A 24,095-nucleotide genomic window follows, 5' to 3' on the forward strand; every position below is an offset into this window, starting at 1 on the left:
GGATTAGTTTTTCTGTTGGCTGTGATTGAGAGAGAGAGAAAGGTGTCGTGTATGATGAGATATTTGGCTGGGCGACTGTTTGTAAGGTTAAAGTGGTGCAGGAATGACTTGAGTAAGCCTGTTGCATTCGTGGTTCCAAAGTGGTATGAGTGGATTGTAAAGTTTGTAGAGAAGTATGAGTTGAGTGAAGTGGAAGTGAGTATGCTCCGAAATAAACGTCTGCTTGTGAGAATGATTGAGAGTAGTGAAAGGGTGAGTGAGATAAATCTGGTTGGTGGAAGGAATGTGCAGAGAGTATGGGCGAAAGTGAGAATGGATGGAATGACTGGCAGACAGAAAGAAATTGTATGGCAGAGCTTGCACGGCGTACTGCCTGTGAGAGAATTTCAGAGGAGCAGAGGTCTGATAGCGAGAGAGACCTGTCCCAGAGTCCAGTGTGGAGGCAGCGAGAGTATAGTCCACTTATTCTGGAATTGTGCCTATGCCCAGAAAGTGGTGAAAAAATTAGGACCACTCTGTAAAGAGTTAACAGGTATTCAGTTTCTATCCTTTGAGGTACTGATGTTTGGTTTAGGTGCGAGTGATGGAGTGAAAGAAAGATTGTTGTGGTTGTTTTTGTCATGTGTGAAAGAAGTGCTGTGGGATGTGAGGAACGTGTATGTGTATAAAAGAGAAGAGCTGAGTGTGAATGCGAGTGTAAGAATGGTGCTAGGGAAGTTATTCATATGCTACCTATGGGATAAGAGGAGGAGGGGGGTGGATGCGGAGGGCGTATGGAAGGTGAAGAAGTGGATCCAACTTGTTGGATTGTAAATAGAATGCTTTTCTTTGTAATTTTGTTTTTGTTATTGTGAAAATTAAGAACAGTAATAAAGCCTGATGATGAAAGGGATGAACGTTGCAGTAAATATGCAATGACAGTTTACTTGAAAGTAAAGTAAAGTAAGTTTCAACCCAATCTGAGGGTAAAAAAAAAAAAAAATCTGTTCTTATCAGTTTAATATCTGATACGTCCCCTATCTGGGGACCATATATTAAATGGATTTTTAGAACAGGGAGCTGGAAAAAGAGCTTGCTCTGTCCACTCCGCGCATTGACCTGGTATTGCAGTACCTCCAGGACCGGTGCACCCCCTTTCCTACAGCAGTTTCCAATAGGGAGTTGTACCTGCCTGTGTCTATGAATTAAAAACCCCGGTCAGGTTGGGGCATGCAGTGTGGGCCGAAGCCCACCTGCATTTAATCTGACGTTAGCTCTGCTGTCCAAGGCACTGCAATGGGATACATTTATGTACAGCCGGTGGGTTCCAGGGAGCCACCCATGCTGTGGGTGCACACGGAATTCCCATGGCGGAGTTGTACTTGCCTGTGACTATTTATAAAAAACCGCGGTCTGACTGGGGCATGCAGACACCTTGACAGAATGAATAGTGTGTGGCACATAGGTTCCCCATTGCTATGCCCACGTGTGCAGCTCCAGATGGAGGTGGCACAGGATTGGATTTCTCATTGCTTCTGTACAGCATTGTGGACTATCGTCCCGCCCCTTTTAAAGAGGGTCGCTGCCTAGCCGTGCCAACCCTGTGCAGTGTGTGCCTGCAGTTCCTCTGGCAGACGCACTTATAAATAGACATGAGGGTGGCGTGGCATGAGGGCAGCTGAAGGCTGGGCAGGGACAGTTTGGTGTGCGCTGTGGACACTGGGTCGTGGGGGGGGGTTGGGCAGCATGTAACCCAGGAGAAGTGGCAGCGGAGTGTCATGCAGGCAGTGATTGTGCTTTGTTGGAGGTAGTGTGGTGCTTAGCTAAGGTATGCATTGCTAATGAGGGCTTTTCAGAAGTAAAAGTTGGTGGGGGGGGGCCACTCTTGCCGCTACTGTGGCTTAATAGTGGGACCTGGGAACTTGAGATGCAGCCCAACATGTAGCCCCTCGCCTGCCCTAGCCGTTGCTGTGTCGTTCCCATCACTTTCTTGAATTGCCCAGATTTTCACGAACGAAAACCTTAGCGAGCATCGGCGATATACAAAAATGCTCGGGTCGCCCATTGACTTCAATGGGGTTCGTTATTCGAAACGAACCCTCGAGCATCGCGAAAAAAGTTCGTCTCGAGTAACGAGCACCCGAGCATTTTGGTGCTCGCTCATCTCTAATCGCAACGATTTTCTTTTCATGCAATTTTTGGCAGCAATGCAGTGAGTGTAAAAGTGCATACGGTCAAAGAGTCATAGAATGGTAGAGTTGGAAGGGACCTCCAGGGTCATCGGGTCCAACCCCCTGCTCAGTGCAGGATCACTAAATCATCCCAGGCAGATATTTGTCCAGCCTCTGTTTGAAGACTTCCATTGAAGGAGAACTCACCACCTCCCGTGGCAACCTGTTCCACTCATTGATCCCCCTCACTGTCTAATATCTAATCTGTGTCTCCTCCCTTTCAGTTTCATCCCATTGCTTCTAGTCTTTCCTTGTGCAGATGAGAATAGGGCTGATCCCTCTGCACTGTGACAGCCCTTCAGATATTTGTAGACAGCTATTAAGTCTCCTCTCAGCCTTCTCTTCTGCAAGCTAAACATTCCCAGATCCTTTAACCATTCCTCATAGGACATGATTTGCAGACCGTTCACCATCTTGGTAACTCTTCTCTGAACTTGCTCCAGTTTTTCTGTCTTTTTTAAAGTGGGCTGCCCAGAACTGGACACAGTATTCCAGAAGAGGTCTGACTATATTTCCCCCTCTTTCCGTTTGATCATATTTTTCTTCCTTTTAACATGTGTACAAGTTCTGTGTTCATCCATCCTGGTCTCTTTAAATGCTTCCCATTCTTCCTTCTTTTAGGGATTGTTAACGATTGTGCTTTGAGAATCATATTTCACAATATTTCCCAACCTACTTAGTCATTTCTTTCCTTAAGAACATCCAGCCATTGGATTCTTCCTACCCTCTTTCTGAGTTCAATAAAATCTGCCTTTCTAAAATCCAACCTTGAGGTCTGAGTTTTCTCAGGTCTTCATCCCCTTTTTATCCAAAATTCAATGATAACATGATCGCTGCCTCCTAAGGTCCCAGCCAACCTTCCTTCCGCAACCATTCCCTCCCTGTTGGTAAGAATTAGGTCCAAGGTAGACTGATCCCCTTGTTTTCTCTTCTACCTTTGGAAGATAAAGTTGTCAGCAAGAGCGGATAAGAATGTGTTGGATCCATTACTTTTACCTGAGATTCCCAACAAATGTCCGGATAGTTATAATCTCCTGTGATCACTATATCATGCTTTTTTGAGAGCTTGGCCATCTGATGTAGAAAGAGTTCCTCCATATCATCTGCTTGTCCAGGTGGCCTATAGTAAATGCCTACAATGGTGTCCTTTCTGTTGTTCTCTCCTTGTATTCTTACCCAAACAGTTTCTACAGAACTCCAAGACTCTGAAGCTTGAATCTCTGTAGAGATGAATGTTTTCCTAACATACAACACAACATCTCCTGCCCTTTTTAATAAGGTCTATTTCTTACTGGTCATGTGAAGGAGGCCTTATACAGTGAAGCCGGTGGCACACGGGTGTATTTGCACACAATACACAGATTATAGAAGCTATTGATTTCAATGGGTTTGTTCACATGCATGTATTTTTCCTGAGGATTTTAGTTGAAGAATAAACCAGCGCACCGTGCTCTATTCTCCTGCACATGTGCACAGCAAAAGGTCTCATAGAAGTGAAATAGAGGGTACATAAATGTACGCGAAATATGCTAGGAGATGCGTGAAACACTGCGCAATTGTGCAGGAAAAAGAGCACCTCTGGAACGCGGGCAGAAAAAAGCATCTTTAATTCTGTAGGAACACTACACTGGTGCACATAGGCTTATATGACGCCGGCATAAATGACATCTTCACTACATCCTGTGCTCAGTAGGATTACATTTGTATCCAATTTATATAGTTTTGTAACATTTTATTACTTTTGCACAATAAAAACAATTTAAAAATGGTGTCACTGCATTCAAAGATCCGGAACATTTGTGTTTTTCTGTCTACAGAGCTGGACCAATGACTGACTACTATAATTGGCCCAAATATAAAAGGAAACAATTGTAATAAAAGGTCCGGCCTCCTCCACCCCTTAATAGCCGGCCATCTCTCGCCTTATTTCCCTTTCACTGGTGACGAAACCATGAGGTGTCAGAGGAGAGAAGAAGTATAAAATTCCCCTGAGCGGTAATCACCAGTAAATGTAATTGTATCCTTAATACCTTATGGAGTATAGATATAGTGTAACACTATACATGTAGTACCGTAGTATCTTATTCTGAGCATGTGGTGCGCCCGCTATGGTCCGGCACATCCTAATGCCAAACAGTTATATTCCTGGAAACAAATTTTATATTAATTAAAAAAAAAAAAATAGGCCCGGCCTCCTCCACCCCTTAATAGCCGGCCATCTCTCGCCTTATTTCCCCATCGCCGGTGACAAAACTAAACAATGTCATAGAAGAGGGAGAAATATGAAATTACACTCACCGGTAGTCAGCGGTAAATGTAATTGTAGCATTAATATATTATGAAGTCTATGTATACGGTGACACTATACATAGAGTATCATAATATCTTCCTATATTGGGCATGTGGTGCGTCTGACATGGTCAGGCACATCCTAATACCATACATAGAAAGAAAAAAAAAAGGGTCCGGCCTCCTCCACCCCTTAATAGCCGGCCATCTCTCTCCTTATTTCCCCGTCATCGATGACAATACTAATAGATGTCATAGAGGAGGGGGAAATATAAAATTACACTCACCAGTAGTCACTGGTAAATGTAATTGTATTTTTAGTCATTTATGGAGTATATATAAAGTGTAACACTATATATATAGTACCATAATATCAACGCACTCTGCGCATGCGGTGCGTCTGACATGGTCAGGCACATCCTCACACCATACATATTAAAAGAAAAACAAAGGTATACCACCTGTATGCCAGATGTAGACATTCTGGCAGTAATCATCCAGCTCGGTCTGATGGAATTGCTGGGCTGCTCCTGATGACATCATCGGTGTTCTTCTGCTTCTCTTGATGGTCTTCTTCTCTGGATGGTCTTCTTGGGGCTTATGAGATCTTGCTCTGATGATCTTAAAGAGCCGGTGTGCTGTCCAGGGTTTTCCAGTTAGTGCTGACAAATGAAAACCCTGTGAATAAGGCCTGGTGGTCTGCCGATATGGCCGAGTGGTGGGCTTCTGCTGCCTCCATCCTCTCGAGATTAAATGGTCTTGAGCCGTGCCGGATGTTGTTTGACTATAAGAAGAGGAAGCATAGGGATTTAGCTGGTATGATAACTTCTCATGACAGCACTGGATTACAGTTCAAAAAAACAAACTAATTCCTGTATAAAAATTCATCACCCTAAGGGCAAAGTCAGACGAGCGTTTTTTTTTTGCTTGCGCCTATGTGCACAAAAAAAGGCATGTCTGATAGAGCCAGTGGCTCCCTATGATTTGTTCACATGTCCGTCTTTTACAGGAGCAAAATACTCATACTTGTAAAAGATAGGACATCCGTGCCCTGGGTGGGTCCGTGCGATGCAGAAAGATTCCCCACGGAGAGTCCCCTTATCACTGAACACTGTGAGAGCACTGTCACAGTGTTCAGTGACAAGGGGACTCCCTGTGGGGATGAAGCTGTCACAGCTGTGGCAAAGAACCATGATGCCATCCCATTGCTTTCAATGGGGCCGTTGCTACTGCCGCTGGCCCCATTGAAAGCAATGCGATGCAGTCAACCCCCACAGTGACTTTTGGGGAAGGGCTTGAAACAGAAGCTGCTGTAAAAAAAAAGTGTATGTATATATCTATATATATCTAAATAAATATATATATATATATATTAGAGATGAGCGAACACCAAAATGTTCGGGTGTTCGTTATTCGTAACGAACTTCCCGTGATGCTCGAGGGTTCGTTTCGAACAACGAACCCCATTGAAGTCAATGGGCGACCAGAACATTTTTGTATTTTGCCGATGCTCGCTAAGGTTTTCATGTGTGAAAATCTGGGCAATTCAGGAAAGTGATGGGAATGACACAGTGACGGATAGGGCAGGCGAGGGGCTACATGTTGGGCTGCATCCTAAGTTCACAGGTCCCACTATTAAGCCACAATAGCGGCAAGAGTGGGCCCCCCCCCCCTCCCAACAACTTTTACTTCTGAAAAGCGCTCATTAGCATGGCATACCTTTGCTAAGCACCACACTACCTCCAACAAAGCACAATCACTGCCTGCATGACACTCCACTGCCACTTCTCCTGAGTTACATGCTGCCCAACCGCACCCCCTCCCCCCCACAGCGCACACCAAAGTGTCCCTGCGCAGCCTTCAGCTGCCCTCATGCCACACCACGCTCATGTCTATTTAGAATTGCGTCTGCCATGACGAGGGACCGCAGGCATACACTGCAGAGGTTGGCACGGCTAGGCAGCGACCCTCTTTAAAAGTGGCGGAGCGATAGCCCACAATGCTGTACAGAAGCAATGAGAAATAGAATCCTGTGCCACCGCCATCTGGAGCTGCACACGTGGGCATAGCAATGGGGAACCTATGTGCCACACACTATTCATTCTGTCAAGGTGTCTGCATGCCCCAGTCAGACCGGGCTTTTTAATTCATAGACACAGGCAGGTACAACTCCCTATTGTGAAGTCCCTGTCGACCCACAGCATGGGTGGCTCCCTGGAACCCACCGGCGGTACACAAAAATATCCCATTGCATTGCCCAACACAGCTGAGGTAGTAATGTCGTGCGTAATACAGGTGGGCTTCGGCCCACACTGCATGCCCCAGTCAGACTGGGATTCTTTACAAGTGGACACATGTAGGTTTAACTCCCTGTGGACCCACTGCCTGGGTGGGTGCCAGGAAGCCACCGGCGGTACATAGAAATATCCCATTGCATTGCCCAACACAGCTGAGGTAGTAATGTCGTGCGTAATACAGGTGTGCTTCGGCCCACACTGCATGCCCCAGTCAGACTGGGATTCTTTACAAGTGGACACATGTAGGTTTAACTCCCTGTGGACCCACTGCCTGGGTGGGTGCCAGGAAGCCACCGGCGGTACACAAAAATATCCCATTGCATTGCCCAACACAGCTGAGGTAACGTCAGCTGTAATGCAGGTGGGCTAAAAATTAATTTGATTACACTGTAGGCGAGGGCCCACACAAATTGCTGTATCAACAGTACTAATGTACATCCCAAAAATTGGCCATGGCCAGCCAAGAGGGCAGGTGAAACCCATTAATCGCTTTGGTTAATGTGGCTTAAGTGGTAACTAGGCCTGGAGGCAGCCCAGTGTAACGAAAAATTGGTTCAAGTTAAAGTTCCAATGCTTTTAAGCGCATTGAAACTTATAAAAATTGTTCTGAAAAATTATTTGAGTGAGCCTTGTGGCCCTAAGAAAAATTGCCCGTTCAGCGTGATTACGTGAGGTTTCAGGAGGTGGAGCAGGAGGAGGAGGAGGAGGAATATTAGACACAGATTGATGAAGCAGAAATGTCCCCGTTTTGGATGGTGAGAGAGAACGTAGCTTCCATCCGCGGGTGCAGCCTACGTATTGCTTACGTATCGCTGCTGTCCGCTGGTGGAGAACAGAAGTCTGGGGAAATCCAGCCTTTGTTCATCTTGATGAGTGTTAGCCTGTCGGCACTGTCGGTTGACAAGCGGCTACGCTTATCTGTGATGATTCCCCCAGCCGCACTAAACACCCTCTCCGACAACACGCTAGCCGCAGGACAAGCAAGCACCTCAAGGGCATACAGGGCTAGTTCAGGCCACGTGTCCAGCTTCGACACCCAGTAGTTGTAGGGGGCAGAGGCGTCACCAAGGATGGTCGTGCGATCCGCTACGTACTCCCTCACCATCCTTTTGCAGTGCTCCCGCCGACTCAGCCGTGACTGGGGAGCGGTGACACAGTCTTGGTGGGGAGCCATAAAGCTGGCCAGGCCCTTAAAGACTGTTGCACTGCCTGGGATGTACATGCTGCTCGATCTACGCACATCCCCTGCAACATGGCCCTCGGAACTGCGCCTTCTGCCACTAGCGCTGTCGGCTGGGAATTTTACCATCAGCTTGTCCGCAAGGGTCCTGTGGTATAGCAACACTCTCGAACCCCTTTCCTCTTCGGGAATCAGAGTGGGCAGGTTCTCCTTATACCGTGGATCGAGCAGTGTGTACACCCAGTAATCCGTCGTGGCCAGAATGCGTGCAACGCGAGGGTCACGAGAAAGGCATCCTAACATGAAGTCAGCCATGTGTGCCAGGGTACCTGTACGCAACACATGGCTGTCTTCACTAGGAAGATCACTTTCAGGATCCTCCTCCTCCTCCTCCTCCTCCTCAGGCCATACACGCTGAAAGGATGACAGGCAATCAGCCGGTGTACCGTCAGCAGCGGGCCAAGCTGTCTCTTCCCCCTCCTCCTCATCCTCCTCATGCTCCTCCTCCTCCTCCTGTACGCGCTGAGAAATAGACAGGAGGGTGCCCTGACTATCCAGCGGCATACTGTCTTCCCCCGCCCCCGTTTCCGAGCGCAAAGCAGCTGCCTTTATGGTTTGCAGGGAATTTCTCAAGATGCATAGCAGAGGAATGGTGACGCTAATGATTGTAGCATCGCCGCTCACCACCTGGGTAGACTCCTCAAAATTACCAAGGACATGGCAGATGTCTGCCAACCAGGCCCACTCTTCTGAAAGGAATTGAGGAGGCTGACTCCCACTGCGCCGCCCATGTTGGAGTTGGTATTCGACTATAGCTCTCCGTTGTTCATAGAGCCTGGCCAACATGTGGAGCGTAGAGTTCCACCGTGTGGGCACGTCGCACAGCAGTCGGTGCACTGGCAGCTTAAAGTGATGTTGCAGGGTGCGCAGGGTGGCAGCGTCCGTGTGGGACTTGCGGAAATGTGCGCAGAGCCGGCGCGCCTTTACGAGCAGGTCTGACAAGCGTGGGTAGCTTTTCAGAAACCGCTGAACCACCAAATTAAAGACGTGGGCCAGGCATGGCACGTGCGTGAGGCTGCCAAGCTGCAGAGCCGCCACCAGGTTACGGCCGTTGTCACACACGACCATGCCCGGTTGGAGGCTCAGCGGCGCAAGCCAGCGGTCGGTCTGCTGTGTCAGACCCTGCAGCAGTTCGTGGGCCGTGTGCCTCTTATCGCCTAAGCTGAGTAGTTTCAGCACGGCCTGCTGACGCTTGCCCACCGCTGTGCTGCCACACCGCGCGACACCGACTGCTGGCGACATGCTGCTGCTAACACATCTTGATTGTGAGACAGAGGAGGAGGAGGAGGAGGAGGGTGCTTTAGTGGAGGAAGCATACACCTCCGCAGATACCAGCACCGAGCTGGGGCCCGCAATTCTGGGGGTGGGTAGGACGTGAGCGGTCCCAGGCTCTGACTCTGTCCCAGCCTCCACTAAATTCACCCAATGTGCCGTCAGGGAGATGTAGTGGCCCTGCCCGCCTGTGCTTGTCCACGTGTCCGTAGTTAAGTGGACCGTGGCAGTAACCGCGTTGGTGAGGGCGCGCACAATGTTGCGGGAGACGTGGTCGTGCAGGGCTGGGACGGCACATCGGGAAAAGTAGTGGCGACTGGGAACTGAGTAGCGCGGGGCCGCCGCCTCCATGATACTTTTGAAGGACTCCGTTTCCACAACCCTATACGGCAGCATCTCAAGGCTGATGAATTTTGCGATGCGGACGGTTAACGTTTGAGCGTGCGGGTGCGTGGCGGCGTACTTGCGCTTGCGCTCGAACACTTGCGCAAGCGACGGCTGAACGGTGCGCTGAACTACACTGCTGGATGGGGCCGAGGACAGCGGAGATGAGGGTGTGGGTGCAGGCCATGAGGCGGTAGTGCCTGTGTCCTGAGAGGGGGGTTGCATCTCAGTGGCAGGTTGGGGCACAGGGGGAGAGGCAGGGGTGCAAACCGGAGACGGTGAACGGCCTTTGTCCCACCTTGCGGGGTGCTTGGCCATCATATGTCTGCGCATGGTGGTGGTGGTGAGGCTGTTGGTGTTGGCTCCCCGGCTGAGCTTTGCGCGACAAAGGTTGCACACCACTGTTCGTCGGTCGTCAGGCGTCTCTGTGAAAAACTGCCAGACCTTAGAGCACCTCGGCCTACGCAGGGTGGCATGGCGCGAGGGGGCGCTTTGGGAAACACTTGGTGGATTATTCGGTCTGGCCCTGCCTCTACCCCTGGCCACCGCACTGCCTCTTGCAACCTGCCCTGCTGATGCCCTTGACTCCCCCTCTGAAGACCTGTCCTCCTGAGTAAGCGTTGCACACCAGGTGGGGTCAGTCACCTCATCGTCCTGCTGCTCTTCCTCCGAATCCTCTGTGCGCTGCTCCCTGGGACTTACTGCCCTTACTACTACCTCACTGCAAGACAACTGTGTCTGATCGTCATCGTCCTCCTCACCCACAGAAAGTTGTTGAGACAGTTGGCGGAAGTCCCCAGCCTCTTCCCCCGGACCCCGGGAACTTTCGAATGGTTGGGCATCAGTGACGATAAACTCCTCTGGTGGGAGAGGAACCGCTGCTGCCCAATCTAAGCAGGGGCCCGAGAACAGTTCCTGGGAGTGTTCCCGCTCCTGAGCAGGTGTCATTGTAGTGGACTGAGGAGGCTGGGAGGAAGGAGGAGCAGCAGACAGAGGATTCGGATTGGCAGCAGTGGACGGCGCAGAACTGCGGGTAGACGATAGGTTGCTCGAAGCACTTTCTGCCATCCAGGACAGGACCTGCTCACACTGCTCATTTTCTAATAACCGTCTCCCGCGTGGACCCATTAATTGGGCGATGAATGTGGGGACGCCAGAAACGTGCCTCTCTCCTAATCGCGCAGCAGACAGCTGCGACACACCTGGATCAGGAGCTTGGCCTGTGCCCACACCCTCACTTGGCCCTCCGCGTCCTCGGCCACGTCCACGTCCACGTCCTCTAGGCTTACCCCTACCCCTCAGCATGCTGTATTACCAGTGATTAGATTTCCCAGGCAGGAAATAAATTGGCGCAAGACTGCAGGCCAAATATAATTTTTGCCCTTTTTGGAAAACGAAAGGCCCCACTGCCTCTAGTGAATGAATTATCTAAGTTTAATAACTGTGCTGTGTCCCTGCTTATGTGTCACAGAACGTGAGGGTAGCAGAGTTATTATAACTCTTGGAGAGCAGGTATTTTTTTTTCCCAATTAAGGAAAGCAAATGGCGAACCCAGCAGTAAAGCGTAGCTGGGTGCGTATGATTTAGCAATGTTTTTCACGCAGCTCACACGTCTCCACAGGCGTAAGGACGGACACAGGCTGGACAAATAGATTTGTTTTCAGTTTTTTCCCACCAACAGGCAGCACTGCGTATATTCAATGAACCTGCGAAGTTTAATAACTGCGCTGTGTCCCTGCTTATGTGTCACAGAACGTGAGGGTAGCAGAGTTATTATAACTCTTGGAGAGCAGGTATTTTTTTTTCCCAATTAAGGAAAGCAAATGGCGAACCCAGCAGTAAAGCGTAGCTGGCTGCGTATGATTTAGCAATGTTTTTCACGCAGCTCACACGTCTACACAGGCGTAAGGACGGACACAGGCTGGACAAATAGATTTGTTTTCAGTTTTTTCCCACCAACAGGCAGCACTGCGTATATTCTATGAATAATAACTGTGTTGTGGCCCTGCCTATACAATTCTTTCCCTGCAGTATCAATGGAGGGTGCAATGCTCTGCAGAGGCGATTTTGAGAAGCCCAAAAAAAATGCAGCACAGCCAACAGCAGCCTGGACAGTACTGCACACGGATAAATATGGCCCTAGAAAGGACCGTTGAGGTTCTTGAAGGCTACACTCACTCCTAACACTCTCCCTGCCTATGCAGCACTTCTGTCCCTAATGCCAGGTGCAACGGTCTGCAGAGGCGATTTTGAGAAAAAAAAAAAAATCCCACTGCTAACAGCAGCCAACACACAGCTATCAGTGGCCCTAATAAGGACCTTTGGGGGGTCTTGAAGCCTACACTAACTACCAATTCTTTCCCTACAGCAGCTCCGGTATAAACAGCACTGTCCCTCATCTAACTCACACCGCATCTGAGGCGAGCCGCGGGAGGGGCCGACTTTTATATTAGGCGAACACCTGATCTCGCCAGCCACTCACAGCAGGGGGGTGGTATAGGGCTTAAACGTTGCAGGGGGAAGTTGTAATGCCTTCCCTGTCTTTCAATTGGCCAGAAAAGCGCGCTAACGTCTCAGGGAAGGAAGTGAAAGTAACCAGAACACCGCATGGTGTTCGTCACGAATAACGAACATCCCGAACACCCTAATATTCGCACGAATATCAAGCTCGGACGAACGCGTTCGCTCATCTCTAATATATATATATATATACACACACATTACCTCTCTGCTGCTGTGCAGCTCTGGCGCATGTTCTCGCTGACTGCCGGCACTGCTCTGAAGCACTTTCAGCTGGCCAGGGATTTAAAAATCCCCGCCTCCTAAAAGAGCTGTGTCTGATTGGCTGAGCACTCAGCCAATCACAGGCAGCGCTCAGCCATTCATTGAATGACAGCTGAGTGCTGCCTGTGAGTGGTCACAGCGTTCAGCCAATCAGAGGCAGCGTCATTGAAAGCAATGGGCATGGAGCTACAGTCAGGTGCATTTTGCACATGCATGCAACACTTTTTTTTACGCAAAAAGGACGCTCGTCTGACTGAGCCCTAAGGCCAAATGCAGACGGCCGGGGAGGAATCCGACTGTGAGATCTCGTAATGGAATCAGACCTTGTTCCCCAGCGGTGACCCCTGGCTTACCTGTCTGCTGTCTTCTTTCTTCGCTGTAGATGTGCCGGCTGGTGTGCCGCCACACATGCGCAGTGCAGATCTCTTGCACCGGCGATGATGCAGATGTGTGGCAACTCGCTGCGGGATGGGCAGCTTCCATTGACTACAATGGAATTTGCCCGTGCGAGCCTCACACTAGAATAGGACATGCTGCGATTTTTTCCCCCGGCAGCAGAAAATCGCAGTTTATTTCCACTCGTGGGCATGGAAAAGTGTTTTGCTTAGCATGTCCTATGAGCAGTATTTGCTCCAGATCCCGCAGTGCAATTATGCCCGTGGGCATTGGGCCTAAGACTACTCGCACACGGACAAACTTAAACTTGTCTAAGATTCTTACATGGAACTCACATCAGCCGGCACACAGACACATCATCCATGCGCTGTCCGATGTGCCGGACATCACACATTATCATGTGCTATTCTTGTTCAAAAATGAGACAGGAATAGGGCATGCTGTAAATTCTATTTTCCATGAACTATTCATACGAGTAGAAAAAGTCCCCCGTAAATATAACCGTTCTAATGAATCCGTTTCATTTTTGTCCAATTTTCTAACCAAAAAATTCGGTTCGAAAGTCAGATGGAAAAATCTCCCGTATGAAAGTGGCCTAAATCAGGTTACTGTAAGTTATCACTGATAGTCACAGAAATTCAAGTGTTCTTCCTAAACAATATTACAACCTAAACATACAAGACATATACAGTATATAGACCAAGGAAGCTCATAAAGGTGATATTAGGGCTACAGCCCACGTCTAGCACCATAGTGAGGCATAGACATATACAGTATATACACCAAGGAAGCTCATAAAGGTGATATTAGGGCTACAGCCCACGTCTAGCACCATAGTGAGGCTTAGACATATACAGTATATACACCAAGGAAGCTCATAAAGGTGATATTAGGGCTACAGCCCACGCCTAGCACCATAGTGAGGCATAGACATATACAGTATATACACCAAGGAAGCTCATAAAGGTGATATTAGGGCTACAGCCCATGTCTAGCACCATAGTGAGGCATAGACATTTACAGTATATACACCAAGGAAGCTCATAAAGGTGATATTAGGGCTACAGCCCACGTCTAGCACCATAGTGAGGCTTAGACATATACAGTATATACACCAAGGAAGCTCATAAAGGTGATATTAGGGCTACAGCCCACGTCTAGCACCATAGTGAGGCTTAGACATATACAGTATATACACCAAGGAAGCTCATAAAGGTGATATTAGGGCTACAGCCCACGTCTAGCACCATAGTGAGGCTTAGCCATCTCCCATTAGTACTACTATGACGTTATAACATACCAAGCTGAACCAATACAATTTCTGCTTATACTTACTGGTACAGGGATGTGTGGTGGTCGCATCCGCAGGGCTTCTACCAAGTCCCAATTGATATGCTGGAAAAACCTCTGGGCTCTGATGTCACCGTGGACCCCTAAGCGCGTCGTAGGATCTTCCCGGAGGAGCTAAAAATGAAAAAATACAATCTAGTAATTTGAACTATTATTACTGTCCTGGTCTAGTATAACATGTATTACATAGAGAATATATTCACCTTCTTGATGATGTTCTTCGCCTCGATGTTGGAGGCATTAAATCGTCCTCGATGGTACTTGGACCTGCTGGTAACCATGATATTAAGAATGATACCTAAGGCATACCAGTCGATGGCAGCATTGTACTCCTCCCCGCTCAGCATCTCAGGAGCCATGAAGCCCGGTGTTCCAGCATATCCGGAGGCTGTGCGGTCTCCATAGATGTCCTCGAGGGCCAACCCGAAGTCGGCGATCTTTAGATGGCCCGCTGAAGTCACCAGGATGTTATCCGGCTTGAGATCTCTGTGAAGTAGAGGAAACAATGGTTTATTCCCATTCATACTGCTAAGAGAGAATCTGTCCCATTAGCTGATTTACTGTATAAATATATGAAGATGTTACCTAATGTGCACAAACATCCAGAATTAATATATCTAAGTATGTTTTATATCAGATTCCAAACCATCTACTATAATATAATCTGGGATTACAGACCCGGCCTGAGTCCATTCCACCTAAAAAAGGCAAGAATATATTTACCGGTGGACGATGCCCTTCGCATGCAGGTGTTGGATACCGCATACAAGTTCCGCTGCGTAGAAACTGGCACGAAGGGGAGAGAAGAGAATTAGTATCTGGAGGCTGACAGAAAGCTCTGAAGAACACATAGTACAGAAGAGCAGAATATCCACCATGTGAGGTTATTACTATAGACTGCAGGGATCACACATCTCATTCTTCATGCTACATGTTCTCTAATCCTATCTTATTCCACATACTACAAACATGGGGATAAGGACTCCTGCACAGGGCAGCGCCATATGTGTTTGTGTTATAGATCAGTGGGCTCTCTGTGCGACACCCTATAGAGCCTTGACAAGATATATCATCCACCGGAGCAATGCAATATAATGTTACATGCGGTGGAGCATGGAACTATTTTTTTTTTCTTTTTGCAGATTAATGGCCGCCAAACAGTGCCGATATACAAGAACAGCCATTTCCCTGCTTTAGGTGCAGTCCTATGCAAGCACTGTGTGACTTAGAGTTATGTATAAGAGATGCTGCTATTACAATGTGAGATCCATGATCTACAGGTTCAGACCATATAGAGAGTAACAAGCCTAGAATTGGATAAAAGTCTTTTAACAAAGTGTTTCAGTACTAACATCCACTGACGTAACTATATATTCTCTCCTCCATATAGGGAGTCCAGTACTATGAATAAAGCATTATATTTGGGGGCCCTGTTACAGGTTTTACATTGGGGCCCAGGAGCTTTAAGTTACGCCTCTGCATTAGGGAGTTAAGAGAAGTTGGGTGGCCCCAAGATTAACTTTTGCACCCGGGCCCATGAGCCTTTAGCTACGCCCCTGCTAACATCCTATAAATGGAGAGTATAGTTGCAGCTTCTGAGTATAACACTCTATTCTATGTACAGTCCCTTAATGAATGGAGTCCATCATTGGAGCTTGTATGTGGGCAGTAAGGCTAACAATCTAAAGGTTCCTTTACACAGGACTACTATAGGTTACATAAGCGCCCAACAGCCATTCCATGAAGAGCCGCCCAACTATCGCCCCTGTGCTTCACAAGCAGTGATAGTCGTTCTGTGAATGGAGGCTGAGTGGTTGAAGATCATGCTGACCCGCCGCCTCCATTCACAGTAAACAGGCAGTCATGCATTGTTGAACGATTGCCTGTTTACACGGCCGATAGTCGCTGGGTTTTTAGTTCTGCTAAGTGACTCTGACCACTGATCGATTTCTCGCTCCATACCCAGTACACGGGACGGCTATTGCCTGAATTTGCTGCTTCCAGTGATAATTGCCCCATGTAAGGGTAACTTCACCCATGTACTGTCCTCTTCATGTATAACCTACAGGGAGATGTTTATTAGCTTACGACTACATTACCGGGCACAGGGGCTGTCGAGACACCCCTTCCGCTGTAGAAGTTCATCGAAGTCTCCGCAGTTGATGTATTCCATTCCGAGCAGCACCAGGTCCTGCCATACAGAAGAGCGATACAAGAATGTGAATGTCTAGGATCAAGTTACCAAATGATTGCAGCGTCTTCATTCTATACAGACAGGAACTATCAGAGGTTGATCCAGGGATTATTCTGACCGCCATTATGGAGTCGGGAAGGGATTTTCCCCCCGAAAGGGCTAATTGGCTTCTGCCTCTTGGGGTTATTTGCCTTCCTCTGGATCAACAAGGCTGACCTAGATGGACATTGTCTTCCTTCAGCCTCACATACTATGTTATACGGAGGCCATTCTCAGTTATTTCTCCATCATAGATGTAGACTGTATGACGACGGGGGGATGGGACAGTTACATGTATGATGGATCAGTAAGCTCAGTACTGGTGATAATAAGGCTGCAGCCCGGCCCCAGACACAGGAGAGGTGTAGCTTATACCTCATACAGCAGCCGTTCTCCATCTAGTTTCACTAATAATCTACATATAAGGTTTTCATGTTTGCATCATAGAGAAGACGCCATCTCAGTCACGGTGGCATCCATAGACTATTTACAAACCGTTTGCCTACATTCACATATTTTTTGCACAAAACCCTTTTCCCTTTAACCCCTGAGGGACCGGACACTTTTCATGTTTTTATTCTCACTTCTTCATCCCTATTCTCATTACATACATTTTTTTCGCCATATGAGGGCTTCTTATGTTGCGATACGAGTTGTGTTTTTAATGGTATCATTTAGTCTACTATATAATGTATGGGAACATTTTTACATTAGTAAGTGTGGTGAAATGATAAAACGCACTGATGCCATTATCCTGCAGATCTCACTGTGACATAACGTTATTCTGTGGGTCGGTACGATTATGGCGATTAACAAGCTTATATAGTTTTTATTAAGTTTTACTACTTTTAACCTGGAATATTAATTTTTCAAAATCCTTGGCACCAGAGGGATATTAATTTAATTTCTTTTATGGCAACCAAACTGTACTGATCTTTCATTGGCTGCAGTTGTCATGTGGTTTCCTGTGACATCATCTGTCACAACCATCACCGGGAATGCAGCGGGCTCCAGGGCTGGATCCCAGGGGCTGCAGAGGGGTAAGTATATCACAATTTATTGTTTTAATACAGGGGGTCTTATTGAAGAGGAGTTGTTCAGTAACTGGGCAACCCCTTTAATTTCAAGTGACACAAGCTGCCATTCAGCATGCTATGTGAGAGACAGTTACAAACTAATTCCAATGAGAGCAGCCTGTATTGTAGAAAGGGGGGTCTAAGACCCCCAGCTTAGGAGCCTGGTTGCAAATAGTAGCTATTCAATACCATGATGCTCTGAAAATAAGACCCTGTCTTATAATAATGTTTGCCCCAAAAGAGGCACAGGGTTTTCTTTTCGGGGGATGTCTTATTAGTACTAAGCTAGTTGCCATGGTCCGGGTTCCTCCCGATGGTCTGCAAAGTTCCGTAGCTCCGCTAGGCTGCCTGCACTCCTTGGCCGCTGACAGATCCTGTCACTTCCTGTTTGCAGCGTTCATAAATCCCGCCTCCAGGAAGCGATGGCTCTGATTAGCCAGCGAGCACTGCTGTCAGCCAATCACTGCCGTACTTGCTGAACCAACGTGACGGCTGGTGAGTTCAGACGCTGTGGAATTTCAGCTACGGAATGTGCACCGACATTCCCCAACAATGTGCAGTACAATGTAAATGAGAGGGCTTTTAACAAACCCCATTCACTAACAATGGAAACAACCTGCAGTGGAGGATAGTCATGCAGCATGCGTCATCGGTCACAGGAAAGGGATGGATCTTCATTGTGGATTTCATTCAAGGCAATGAGTGACGTCCGCAGTGAAAATCAGCAGATTGACCCCCGATGTTTGCACATACCCCTGTGGTTTGCTTCTATGTTTGTATTAGGTTTTAAGTGGTTCAATTTGTGTCTCTAGAACTTTGATTAGAGTTCTTGCACATGTGTAGCACCCAGTTTTGGTATTTTCGGTTGTGCTTGTTACTGTTGTTCACCTCGACATCCATAGACTCACGGCTCCCATATCCCTGTACAGATATACTAGGACATTAATAAGCACAGCATTGTACACCTACAAACTGAATAGCGGGCATTCATTATAATAAAGGTATTGTATATTTAACGGCCCCCTCAGTGTAAAGTGGGGCCCATTGTGACTATTGCTATGTCAGCCCAAGATCTCGGTGGATGGAAATGTCTTACTGTGGCACAGCTCACAGATACTTTGTATCACTACAGCATCAGGTACATATACTGGTATTTGTTCATTTGGAAGTAGTCATAAATGTACCTTTGTCTGGAAAGCAAATTGTCCATGTAGAAGAAAGGGGCTGCCAGATGCAAGTTGTAGCACCCGCCGCTCCACCATCACGCGGTCCTCTCCTTCAGTAAGCAGGCTTCTCTTGGCGATGACTTTCACAGCAAACTTCTGCCGAGTAGAGTTGTCTTCTGCCAGCACCACCTAGAAAAATAGTCATTTATGAAGAGGACAAATAAAGCGAAAATCCAAAACTAATCTGAAGGTTGGATTCACACTGCAGGTTTGCAGTGCAGATTCTTCAGCGCAGCTCCATAGCAATCTACAGTACAATGCATCTGGATGGAGATCTGTGTAACAGTAGGGAATTACATGTTATGTAGTAATATTAATGCTGTGTGCAGAGCAAGAAACATGTGAGGAGAAGACGCATTGTAGTTCCATCTTACTAACAGGGTCTCAGACAATGATCATGCAGCTTTGTCATCATCAGCCTCTTGTAGGATTCTACTATATTAGAAGTATCGCACGCGCTCTGGACTTTACATTGTGGACCGTTGGAGAAGCCAAAGTGTAGAACCTCTTGCATCAGAACAATAAAGCAGAAGAGCCTGAACACATCACTTCAATGTTTTGCGCTCTTCTCTGATGCATCGTACACATTATATATACGATTAGATATACCTGATTGATAAGGCTATGATACCCCTTGAATATCATCTAAATGAAGTCATTACTGTAACAATCCACAGATAAAAATCCATATGGAAAAATTTGCATGTTGTGGATTTTCAATCCTCATGTTTCAGAAATCTGTGACTTTTCTCCAGTTTTCACCCACTTAATGTGCTGTATACAGTGTGGATGCACCTGTGATTCCACTGCACAACCTGTTTCACATTCCAGGTACTGTATATGCCGTGTGCAGGCACATCCTAATGCCATATATACATGTGAAAGTCAGTCCGTCCAATAGTCCAATCCATATTTCAGCCCCATTTGTGGTGGCATTCTCAATATAATACGTGTGCTATGATACAAATATTTGTTAACCCCTTAAAAGGGTTGTTGGAGAGTTTTACGATTAGTAGAAGCGCAGATAGCGCTGTGAACATTGTAGCAGCCTGGGTTGGTACTGCAGACAGTGAATTCAATGGGAGCTTTGCCTGCAGTACCAACCCAGGCCTCTGTATTATGGACAGCGCTGTCTGCTTCCGGCACTGCCAGCAGGCCAAGTCATTAGCTATATTTACTGCATAGCAGGAGTTTGGGGTTTATATTATGTCTGTATAACTTTTTATTCATATATTTTTGGGGGGTGAGACCTAGAAATGTCAGCATTGTTTTTTGGGTTTTGTTTTTACTGACTTTACTATGCAGCATAAATCCCTTGAGAACATTATACTCCGGCTCAGCATGATTAGAGCAATACCAAATTTATACAGTCTTAATGTTTTACTACTTTTGTAAAGAGGGGCATACATTGAACTCACAGGGCCCCACAGCAGAACTCAGAATTAAATTAGGGGCAGCATATCTATAACAGCGGCTCAGCTCTAGTATACCTCTAATACAATCACATCATAGAGACGTTAGATTCTACACTGTGATAGTGATTACAGTGCTGTTACCTCCAGTGATCACATGTGACATCTCCTCTGATTGATGACTTCTGCTTTGGTTTTTGTTCTTTGTCTGGGTCCAGAATTCCACTAAGATTTCTTCTTGCCAAGATTCATCCCTGCACATTCCCCATCCTACCACTAGCTCTCACTATCTCTCCATAGTATTGGTGTCTCCTCTGTGGCCCCAGAAAGTACCGCTGTGCCCTCAGTGTGTCCCTACAGACTACTGGTGTCCCCTCTGCAGTGCAACAAACTACTGATGTCCCTTCTGTGTCTTCCCTTTCCCCTGAATGTCCGACTAGCAGGTTCAGCATAAATCTCTTTGTAACCTGCTGGTAGGGGGCGCTGCTCTCTCAGGCTTCTTATACACAGCTGAGTGCGATATCAAGTCATGAAACCCAGACTGATATCGCACTTATCAGCGTGTGATTCAACCAAGGACCCGAGGCGTTTTTCTTTGGAAACGCCTCCCATCACTTCAGGTAGAGTGCAGGAAGGAGGTGGAGAGGAGAAGGCGGCTTCTACACTGACGGATCAGGATCCAGACCAGCAGGAATGTAAGTTCCAGACTTGTGAAGGGGAAGGGATGTCCGCAGACGTAACCGCTCATCTCTAGTTATAAATATTAGTGGAAAAATGGGTAAACCAGAAATAGTCAAGAGAAATCACACTGGCATGTTCATGTCAGGAATGCCAACCACACTTTATAGATATGTTGTAGTGTGATTCATATAGAACCATTGCAGTGGTAGGTGTATATTAATACTTACCAACTGGCCTGAAATGTTCGGGAGAATCTAGGAAGAGAAGGCAAATCACCCGGGCACCGAACCTATGAATTACACTCGCCTCTCTCCCTCTGCACCCCTCTTCATTGTTGGGCATTGCTGGCAAGTGAAATGAAGTGCAAAGAAGGAGAGAAGAAAATAACGACCGGTCCGGGGCTTGTATTCAGGTCTGTATAAGGTCTGTGTGATGTCAGAATAAAGCAGGGGAGGGGTGACGGCTAGTCTGGTGGTCTGTATAGAAACACAGAAGACCACATGGTCCATGTCTACCATTGTAATATTTCCTTATCATTACTCTTTAAATGGGTCCTATAGACTGTATTAAGTCAGTTCTGGTCTAGGGTTTGTACTAAGTAGGGTCTGATCTGATATTTGTATTCATTCCCTAAGGGGTTTTCTGTTCTTTTTTGACTGATGACCTTTTCCCTAGATAGGACATCAGTACCATAGTTGATGGATGGGCATCTGCTGATCTGGACCCCTGTCCATCAGCTGATCGTCCAGCCCACTGTCCGGTATAGTAGGCTGGATGTTGTGATCACTGGTCAGAGGAGGAAGTCTGATCTCGGAACATGAAATGTAGGAGCAGCGTGGTGCCATTGATTTCAAGCCAGCGCTCGGCCTACAACCATTTAACTTATGATGAACTATCCATAGAATGGGTCATCAGTTTAAAAAGTGCAGAAAACCCCTTTAGTGACGAGTCCCCTTAAAGCTATAATGACAAACCATTTCCAATTTTTTTCATTGCCCATTCCTAGAGCCATAACATTCAAATTTCTCCATCCCCATAGCCGTACTAGGGCTTGTTTTTTGCATACATGTATTATATAACTTTTATTAACATTTTTTGGGGGAGGGTTGAGAAAAAAATCAGACATTTCACCATTGTCTTTTGGATTTCACTTGTCAGGTCAAGCATGCAGAATAAATATTGTGATACATTATTCTCTGGGTCCGCACGATTCTGGCGATACCAGAATTTTTTGTGTTTTGCTATATTTGTACAGTATAAAGTCTTTCACGTTTCTGTCGTCACCTCCCAAGAGCCATAGTGTTTTTATTTTACCACCAACCGAGCTCTATGAGAGCTTATTCTTTTGCAGAGGATCTTTAGGGCTCAGTCAGACGGCGTATTTTGCTGCACATCTTATTTGCATTTGCGATCTGCATCTATTAGAACCAATGCTTTTCAATGGCAGCGGTCACATGTCTGATTTTTACCAGCGCACAAAAATGTGCAGCGGTAAATCTAGGGCAGCGGATCTTAAAACGCAAATAACTACAGTATTCAGGATTTTTTGGATGTGAAACTCTTGAATGATGTATCCAGGGGTTTCACCTGTGGCCAATGAGGCCAGCGGCGGCCCCACTGACATACAGAGAAGATCGCGATCCTCTGTTATAGCTGTGACAGCTGTGGCTGAGGATTTCATCATCATCACTGAACACTGTGACAGCTGTGGCAGAGGACCACAATGCTATCCCAATGCCGTCACAGTGTTCAGTGATGAGGGGACTCCCTGCGAGGATGAACAAATCCTCGGCCACAGCTGTCACAGGACTGCCATCTTCTCTGTATGTCATGGGGCTGGGTCTGCTGCTGCTGCCGCTGACCCCATTGACCACAATGTGAAACCCCTGGATGTGACAGCATCCAAGGAATCCCCTGCTGCAGCTGTCACAGCTGCAGCAGGGGATAGCGGGCAGCGCACTTTAGGTGTGCATAAATGCAGCCAAGTGCATTTTCTCAGTGTGATGCCCGCTTTGGTCACGCAAATATTTGTGCATTTGGGTTTTGCGCAAAACAATGCGCAGCAATCAAACGCCCGTCTGACTGAGCCCTCAGTCTTCATTTATCTCATTTTTGGGAAAGATAATCACTTTTTCTTACGCTTTTTCTAGAATTGTAATTAATAAAATCTGCAATTCTTCTTTTTTTTTAAGCTCTTCACAATATGTCAAACCATTATATTGTGCAAACATAATGCCATTTTCAATAAATCCCTGTGAGTATTACTTATTGGTGCGAGTCAATATGCAATATGTGTGTCATACTAAATGCATACAAAATGTGGGTGCCAATCATTCAATATGAGGATAGTTGAACATGCATATAGTATAATTATCACATGGGTAAGGTACCATGTCATATTAAGTTATTGTACAGTGGAAAAACAAGATCATTTCCCCATGGCGGCGAGCGTAGTTGCGCATACGGCCGTGTGAAACCGCCCTAATAGTGCTTCTCAAATCCAACCCGCAAAGATGAAATATGCTTGAACACCACAAAGATGCTAATAAAACTCTATAAGACCCTAGGTAATCATGTCAAAACCATACCCTCAAGAGAGATCACATTATAAGATCACGGCGTCAGCATTAGGAGTCACTTACATCACACAGTCCAAATTACATAGATACACATCGCCAAAAAACTAACATGCCAAAACATTTAAAGAGGGACCAGAGATGACTAAATACAAGAAAAGTCACGCAAAACAAGATAATACAAATGGGAGGCCAAGACAGCAGAGAAAAAAAATATTTACTCACAATTTAAACCCCGCCCCCTACATCCCCCCCCCCCCCCCCCCCCGCCTCGCCCCACAGAGCAAAGTAGAGTCCAGACATGATCTTAGGCAAAAGATCTAAAAGTCCTGAGGACAGTCATAGTGCAAATCTGAACCGTCCAATTTAGACCAAGGAATTTTCTTCAGAGCCCATAAAGGTCAAGATCACGAAGTTCCATCAGTCCAACGGACAATCCACCAATGATTCCAAGACGTGAGAAAGTAGGGCCAGAAAGAAGCCAGAACTCCAGCGGTCAAGGAGTATTACCAACGGGATCCCAAAGAGGCAGCCCCCAAATAGGTAACCTGAGGGAGAACACAGAGAGGAGACCTATAACAAAAAATATACAGAAGTGTCAAAACAAATGTATCAAACAAACAATTAAACAAGGAATCCTGTAAATAAGAGATCTTCATGGGTGCTTTA

The 24,095-nt window shown here is 46.8% G+C and overlaps 1 protein-coding gene and 1 non-coding gene across 2 annotated transcripts; one reads left to right on the forward strand and one right to left on the reverse strand.

The window, feature by feature from the left end:
* Window positions 1-942: 942 nt before the first annotated feature.
* LOC136574109 (U2 spliceosomal RNA) lies at window positions 943-1,135 on the forward strand. Its single transcript, XR_010786237.1, has one exon. It is a non-coding gene; the product is annotated as a U2 spliceosomal RNA (small nuclear RNA).
* A 3,986-nt stretch (window positions 1,136-5,121) lies between these two features.
* Window positions 5,122-20,532, reverse strand: LOC136573588 (protein kinase C delta type-like). The gene is made up of 7 exons (XM_066574859.1): window positions 20,314-20,532; window positions 18,716-18,886; window positions 16,322-16,413; window positions 14,946-15,008; window positions 14,426-14,708; window positions 14,208-14,336; window positions 5,122-5,283 (listed from the first exon to the last, which is right to left on the reverse strand). Exons 2-7 carry the CDS (start codon window positions 18,791-18,793, stop codon window positions 5,122-5,124), a joined length of 807 nt encoding a protein of 268 aa, XP_066430956.1. The 5' UTR covers window positions 18,794-18,886; window positions 20,314-20,532.
* Window positions 20,533-24,095: the final 3,563 nt, after the last annotated feature.

Source organism: Eleutherodactylus coqui, chromosome 7 (assembly GCF_035609145.1).
Source record: "Eleutherodactylus coqui strain aEleCoq1 chromosome 7, aEleCoq1.hap1, whole genome shotgun sequence".
In the NCBI taxonomy this organism is placed as follows: Eukaryota; Metazoa; Chordata; class Amphibia; order Anura; family Eleutherodactylidae; genus Eleutherodactylus; species Eleutherodactylus coqui.

Bases quoted from the DNA above. Each gene is read 5' to 3' on its own strand.
- LOC136573588 (XM_066574859.1), bottom strand. From the start codon at position 18,793: ATGGTGGAGCGGCGGGTGCTACAACTTGCATCTGGCAGCCCCTTTCTT. The intron at 15,009-16,321 runs GTAATGTAGTCG...CCTTCGTGCCAG, and splicing joins CTCGACAGCCCCTGTGCCCG to TTTCTACGCAGCGGAACTTG. The intron at 5,284-14,207 runs GTAAGTATAAGC...CTCTTCTTATAG, and splicing joins CACCACACATCCCTGTACCA to TCAAACAACATCCGGCACGG.